Source organism: Glossina fuscipes, unplaced genomic scaffold (assembly GCF_014805625.2).
Source record: "Glossina fuscipes isolate IAEA_lab_2018 unplaced genomic scaffold, Yale_Gfus_2 112, whole genome shotgun sequence".
Lineage (NCBI taxonomy): Eukaryota > Metazoa > Arthropoda > Insecta > Diptera > Glossinidae > Glossina > Glossina fuscipes.
Genome location: NW_023998455.1, coordinates 1857265 through 1865122, shown reverse-complemented (window position 1 = coordinate 1865122; position 7858 = coordinate 1857265). Strand labels below are relative to the sequence as shown.

At 35.8% G+C, this 7858-nt stretch overlaps 1 protein-coding gene across 1 annotated transcript; it reads left to right on the top strand.

The window, feature by feature from the left end:
- The first annotated feature begins 4088 nt into the window (after nucleotides 1-4088).
- Nucleotides 4089-6877, top strand: LOC119639524 (dopamine N-acetyltransferase). The gene is made up of 4 exons (XM_038036958.1): nucleotides 4089-4162; nucleotides 4237-4289; nucleotides 6172-6354; nucleotides 6413-6877. The coding sequence occupies exons 1-4, from the start codon at nucleotides 4129-4131 to the stop codon at nucleotides 6875-6877; spliced, it is 735 nt and encodes a 244-aa protein (XP_037892886.1). The 5' UTR covers nucleotides 4089-4128.
- The last annotated feature ends 981 nt before the right edge of the window (nucleotides 6878-7858 follow it).

Genomic DNA, 7858 nt, shown 5'->3' with positions numbered 1-7858 from the left:
ACACATATCTAGTAAGGATCGATTAGACTGTGGCTGCTATCTTAAACAAAAAAAAAAACCCAAAAATTAAATTTCCATACTTTTTATAATTGAGTAGGCGTGACGATTTTGTCACTTTGCTGCAGGTACTCTGGACGTGCCCTTCGACCGACTTGATGTATTTTCTATATCGAGCTACTTGAATGAACTACCAAAGGGAAAGGCGTTAAGTTAATTTTTGCGACAAGGAGAATATTTACCACAGACGGTCAGGCGGACATACTTAACCCAATTCAGAAATTTATGCTAATCAAAAAGCGAGTCTTAAGTTTTCTTTAAAATATTGCAAATGTTTGCGAATTGCTGCTCGATTGTGCATCTGCAGAAGAAAAGGGATGGATGAACCTACGTCAATATCATTTGAAGTCTTCTTTTCTTTCTTTTTTCTTATCAAGTAATTTAATCTTCATATAATTTTTGTCCTTTTTTATCTTAATTCGATAATCCTAGGACGCCATTTTTGTTCGTATTAATGAATTCATAGTTGCCCTATCTTGAAATCTCATAAAGTGGAAAACTTTTATGTAATTCATTTTTTTTTACATTTATGTAAACATAGTATACCGTTAAAGTAGCTAAGATATAATGAAGATAAAATATTTTTTCTTATAATTACAGGGTTGTATTAAACAGTAATGCCGTTAAATTTCATTTTAATGCTTTGCTTATTGCTCATGTCTCGATAGGATGAAAAATTCTGGACAAAAAAGGGTTAGCTATTAGTATTTTGACATAATAAATCATTTAGGATGATGTTCTTACGAAAAGTTCGACCTTTACAACAGCGTTCGTCATTGAACCAAAGCGTTGGGTAGCAAATTTCATTAAAATATCAAAAAAACTTCGGCCTGCAGTTCAAAGACAACACTACATGAAGATGCAACAGACGGACAGACAGACAGACGGGCTTAAATCGATTTAGAAAATGATTCTCTATCAATCGGTGTAATCGGTGTAATCGGTTGGTCTGTCTTAGGTCTTTGTAGTTGTCACGTACTCTCGCACAAGCCTAATATACTCTGTATCACAAGTGGTGAAGACTGCGCAAAAAAGCGGCATAAATAAATAAGTCTTGAAACTAAACGCACAACTCCCTCATCTGAAAGGTTGTTATATGCAATTTTCACAATTTCTCGGAAAAAGTGGCTAATTAGTAGTATCTGGGCATTCTAAACTGGTACGACATCTTTGGACCGACTGGGGCAGCTTTTAAACACCCTTTCATATAACGAAAACTGAAGTTCGTATTGGAAAAAGGTCTAATTTTGAATGCTTCATGACGAAAATTAGACCGTAATAGCGATTTAAGGCAAAAAATTAATCGTATCAAATTTGGACCATCTGGTCGTGTTTGTTGGATTCTCCCCTATATAAAGAGTGTCATGAAAATTGATTCTTTGTAAAGCGGAAAAGTCTGTGGTGGCGGACATTGATCAGTACTATAACAATAATAACAATTTCATCCAAAAATGGACAGTAGAAAATTAGGACCATCTAGGCCTATTTATATATCCTGCCCTCTGTAAGGATTAAACTTATACTACATTTTGGGACTTCTTCCCTATGAAGACGCACATGAAAAATATGCCCTTTATATAGAAACAAGATATAGTTTTTGTGTTCTATAATAAAAATAAGAATTGTGTTAGACAATGTGGTATAGGGTATTTAATGGTCGGCCTTGCCCGAATATAATAATTTTACTTGTTTTTGAAAACAAAAGTGGCCTCAGATTACGTTGCACTGGCCCTTAATTGACTTTGCTCATTTTCAATAGTAGTCTGCTTGTAAGAACTTCCAATGCTTTTGCCAGATTTGAAGCTGATATCTTAGACTTTGTGGGGAGGTGAACGTTGACGATACAAACCCACGGAAGCGGACTAGTGGCCAGGCAGGCAGACAGGCATTCATAAATCGTTTCGGTATTTCATGCTGGTCAAGAATATACATAAATTACTTGATGAGGTCTTTGAAACTTCCTTCGAAGTAAAGACTATACTATTATCTTTCAATTGGGTGGGAGTGGGGCGTTAACAAACCAAATTAATATGAAAATAAAATTTAACCAGAAATTTCCTATGAATCCTATACATACATATAATGTACATGTATTTCTATTCATAATATAATGATGATTGGATACACGCTCAGCTCGCAAGCTTGTCGTAAAGTATATTCCACAATTAATGGTGGGCTCAGCAAATATTCCGCATTCATTTAATACATCTAACATAACCATACACATGAACATTTTAATCATAATCAACGATACCATGCTGAGAGTCAAACAAATTCTTCAACACATGATTTAGCATGCGGGCACATTCTCTTACGTACATATTCACATATATATGTATCGTGTTTATAAATAAGTTCTTACCGCTTTTTCCTAAGCAATGAAGCATCAAGCTGTGACTTTTCCATTTCGAAGTTTTATCTTTATCGGCATAGGTGGTATAGTTGAAAAGTGTATGTAACATAATTCGTAGTAGAAGCTTCGGCAAACACGGTAAACTTTATTCAAAGGAAAGCGCTATTGAATCACAGGGAGACGGGAAAGAAAAGACGGTAGGTGAAGTGGTTATGAAATTGTAATTCTACTTAAGGTACCAGTTTGATAGAATGCATTAAGATTTACGAAATCGGTAGTAGACATCCTATGCGATTGAGTCGAAAGATGCGGCATATTACGATTTTTCAGTGTGAAAACATTCTCTTTTTAAACGCGAGCCGCCACTGAGAGGATATCTTCTTGAGATGATGATGATGAAAGAAATGCGGATAGGGAGATAGCACGCAGTCGTAGTGGAAGGCTATTAGCAGCTATTAGTTTTAGGTGTTATATGTACTTACCCTGTTATACGTTGAGTAATTACTTCTTATGATCGTATAATATATATACATATATATTCATGACATTCTGTGATCTAGATAGGGAAATAACAGTAGAACTAAAATGAAGTATGGAATTGTAACGTAAGCGAGGTTAATGTACAACAGCATGGGGTTTTACTAAAGGTCTCGGCTCGATCGCAAGTCTGGTCTATCGTGCTGAGAATTGAAAACAAGTATGCTGACTTGGTAGCCGCTTCTTGTCTTCTATCACCAACACCGCAGCCCACATTTGACCCCATCATATGAAAGTCATTTATGGCACCTTGGAGACAATCAACTACCACGTGCTACTCTCCGATCTCCTTTACGTAGATTCTATTTCAAATGGTACCCTGGTAGCCCGATAGCCCAGATTCTTAATAACCAAGGTAAAATTGAATATCAATAGACCTACTACTCATAGCGCTTAGCTTGCTGGGAGGATTTACGAGCTGAAGAACGCCATCAAACATCAAGTGATGCAATTGACCCCGACAGTTAAAAGGAAAGAAAAAAGATCTTAAAGACTGACGCCGCTCGACTTCATATTAGTAAAGTCCATGTTACTACCCATACTCTGTCTCTGCGTCTATTGTAAGCAATGGCTCCTTGCCTGTTGCCGAGTAGGATTTCTGCATAAAAATTAAATATTATATAGATATTGGATACTGACAAGTCCTCTTTTATAGATGGTCTGAAAAAAAAATTGTCCCTGCTACGCAGAATATACATACTCGCAACGGACGGATATTTGGAGAACAATATATTTTTCCCATTTTCGTAAAATAAACGCCTATGTTGGCTTGTTAAGAACTAAACCGATAAGGACTTATTCTGTACAGTAGTAATGAGTGTCGTAATATTATCAGAATACATTTTTAATTGACAACAACAACAATAAGAACACAAACACTGGCTGATATCAAAACCTTATATAAACCATTTTTGTTTTAATTCATTATAAGTATTAAGCAAAAACATGTAAAGAAGAGTAAACTAGCATGAGAATAAAAACACGAACAAGAAGAATAATAATAATAATTTGTTTTATTTAGTAAGAAAACAAAATTTTGTTTTTGCCGTTGATATATCATATTTTTAGTCTATTGTTGTAAGGGTTGAAACTCGGTTGCGTTTCTTAATTTTCTTTTACTTTTTTTTTCTTTTGTTAATAATATTTAATAAAGAAATTCACAACAAAAGTTTCTCATTATCATGTCTGCACAGTGCTTAAAGCTAATTTGTGATGGTATTTATGCAAAACAAAAAAAAAAAATATCGAAAAATTTATAAAAATATTTTTAATTTTTCTTACAATTGTAGGAGAATTCGAAATTGTTAAGATAACGGAAGAATTGTACGATGAAGCTGTGGAGGTAAATAAAGCATCCATCTAGTGAAGTCGTTAGTCTAAGCCGTAAGAAAATTGAAATATATCTGCTTTGCAAGTGTAAAGTCTGGCTATTTCCTAATATTCAATTTTTATACCCTACACCACTTGGGATACAATGATACATGAACTTTGTGCGGATGTAGGACTGGTATACCGATCGATTCTCTTCATATAAGGGCTTGTCCATATATATGTTGGGATCTAAAAAATAGGCCTACGTGATACTTTTTGCTACATTTGCTACCCTAGACCCGTTTTCATCATAAAATATTCTGGTGTTGCTCTCCAAGAGAAAGAAAAAATTGAACCAAATTTTTCATATCAATTTAGAAAGTGGAAGCGCAGGAAGTACTTAGCGAGTTTTATCGAGAAATTTTGAATATTCACAATAAAAATAAGGAAATACCGGGAAAAGTGATCCAATCCGAACCAATTTTAATAACGTTCGTCCTTGGGTCAAAGCTAAATTTCATCAAAATGTATAGAAACTTGTGATGGACAGACATGTCACGGACAGACGTTCGCACAAATTTGGAATTGTATAATAAAAGTTGAGTCTATCTTAAGCCCTTCCGGGCGTTACTTGCGTTCGCATCAACTTAATGTGCCCTGTACCAAAAAGGGTGTAAAGTATAAAGGAGAGTTTTGAGCGGAGAACATAATAGCAATAGCAAGCGAGGGAGCTTTGACGGTACATTGTCTGGCAATGTCATTTTGAATTGTCTGATACTACAAGGCTAATAGTCTTTAGTATTTCAATGGGTGGACGGCAGTTTGAAAAATTTGCTTTTTTTTTTTTCTTCTACAGACCGGTATTGGATCGTGACAAAGACTGAATATGTTAGACACTAATGTTTTTGGGGGAGAATGAATTTTTCATTTCTGGAATTCGTTTTAATTTTTGTATGAATGACGAAGGACCGGTCCACAATTTAAGCTTTGCACGATCATGATCACAGATGATCGTGAAAAAGAATAAATACTCTAAAAATCCATCTCCGAGTTGCCAAACGGTAATACTGGAATATCCATAATGCAACAAGCAAGATCACCTTTTTCCATGAAAATTCTCCATAACATACCGCAAACCTGGTTAGTGACAGATTCGATGCGCTCAGTTGTCAAGTATTGGCCCGTCTGGATTACTTAAAAGACTTGGCTTTTCACGACTTTTATTTGTTCGTACCAATGGGTCAAGGCAATGGATTGCGCGAACAAGTTGGCATTTAAGCCATCAAAGCTCGAAATCTTGCTAACGTGGGCATCAATCCTGTAACGTTTTAGCTAAACACTTACTCGATCTCAGAAAAAGTAAATTTCCTTTATGGAATCCTGGATGCCGATCGGCAAAGCACAATTGCAGAAGAGAGACCATTGTAAGCCCTTGTCTCGTTGAAATTAAAGAAAAGAGGCAACATTTCCTGTTGTGTTTTAAACTCGAAGTAAAAGGCGTGTCTTCTTCGCCCAGCCTATGACATCACACTTACTTACTTCTTCTTACTCCTACATCGATATGACAGGATATTATGAATAGACTTGTAATAAGAACTTAAGAAATAATAGGTCAATGTGTGACAGGGTGCGTACATGGAACACTTCCTTGCGTTTTGTATTCGAAGCGCCAAAAACCTACGTCTCGTACACATAACAGAGTCGCATGTACTAAAGCCCAAAGCCTCAGGATATTACATTGTCACATAGTAACGAGTCACGCCGTTATCCACCAACATACCGGTCATTAGTAACACCTTTCCTAGCGAGTAGATAACTTGGCTGCCCAAATTTCCTTGATGGCAAATATATGGACTTAACTTAACTTTAGGTCCAAAAGGTTGTTTTAAAACAAATATTCTGTATACTTGCAGCTCTTCAAAAATTACTTTGTAAAATACGAAAATTTAAGTATAGCTTGTAATCTACGTGACACTGAAGAGACGCGTAGTGAAATGGAAAAATTTATTAGACTTTTACTTAGGGATAACATATCGTTTGCTGCCCGTCATATACCAAGTCAGCAAATGGCCGCCATGTGTATCAATAAAATGACGGTAGGTAAGCGACCGTGTAATTGTCGAATTAATAAAAATCATTTTCATTCTTCTTTAGAATCCCTCGGCCAATATAAAGCCAGATCATATTTTCGAAATACTTGAGAGTCCGAATATGGAAAAAATCGGTGAAATTATGCATCACTTAGAAACATCTTACGATATTTACAAAGAATGGCAGGTGAAATGCATTATTGAATTGACTTTTCTTTCCACTCGCACCGAATTCAGCCGTCGAGGCTTAGCGTTAATTTTGGCCGAATTCACCGTAGATTACGGGCGTAAATTGAAAGAAGAAGGTTCGAAAGAGTCCTTAGAACTTCCAGCTTATCTTAAAGGTCAACAACCGGAAGCCATAACCTCAGTCTTTACTTCGCATTTCTCGCAAAGGGTCGGAGAGAAATTAGGCTTCGTAACTTTATTTCGCGAAGAGTATTCAAAATTTTCGTTTGAAGGTAAAACTTTTGCAGAGAAAATTGATCCACAGCATAAGTATATAATATTTGCAGCGAAACATTTATGAAAAATTTTTTAAATATATTTTAAGATAAACTTGAAATTATACGTGAAAAGTCTATTTCTTTATTAAAAATGTTTCTTCATATAAATTGGAAAAGGGTCTTGCTTGAAATCGATAAAGCAATTTTATCGCACTTATAGGACTTTAGTAAACCAGATAGTTGATTGCCGTTTTTACATATATAACTGTATTTGGCCCTCCTGAACGCTTAGTCGTCCTGAGCACCCACCATGCTTTCCTTTGGCCCAAAATGATTCGGTGGAAAATCGTATATTTGTGCGGCTATTGAAAGGTTGCTCCCACTAAAGGTCGACTATCTTGTTTTGGAACGATGATGTGCATGGTGTTCAAGCAAAAATGATTGTTTAACGCTAAAGAATTTTATCTGAAGAATTAGCATTAGAATCACTATCTCAGCCTTGAACTGATTACCGATAGAGAACATAACGCTACATTTACTGGTACGTCAATATGTTGTCTTGACATAATTTAATTTAGAATTAGCGCCAAATATATAAAAACTTTCATATGTATTGTGAGTAGTCCAAAACGTCCCTTATTTTGATCTGACATTTCGATTAAGGAAGTGCTAGGCTAACTTAGAATAGTAAAACATAAGATAGTGGTAATTTGGTACTCGGTTTACTCTAAACGGACATTGGTTAACGATAGTTTTGGTTTATTTTTAGCTGAGATCTGCCAAGGTTGAAAAAGCCAAGTCAAAGAGGGCGATTCCCGTTCTTTGATGCCGTTTTTCTTTTATAAAGTTTATATATGTATATTCTTTCACCTATAATGTATATACAGAAAAACACGAAAGCCAAACGAGCTCAGACCTTCTTTGCTAGGTTACCTTCCCTGGTGTGCCAAATAGCCGAGCAGATAAGGACCACGATTAGCAAGACGATGTTCGCGGGTTCAATTTAGAACGCGATTTGATATCTTTACTTGGTCGTGGCTATAATGAGTGCTAAGTCCGTAAAG

Coding starts and splice junctions, on each gene's coding strand:
- LOC119639524 (XM_038036958.1), top strand. CDS start 4,129: ATGTCTGCACAGTGCTTAAAGCTAATTTGTGATG. Junction 4,163..4,236: donor CTTAAAGCTAATTTGTGATG/GTATTTATGCAA, acceptor TTACAATTGTAG/GAGAATTCGAAATTGTTAAG. Junction 6,355..6,412: donor TGTGTATCAATAAAATGACG/GTAGGTAAGCGA, acceptor ATTCTTCTTTAG/AATCCCTCGGCCAATATAAA.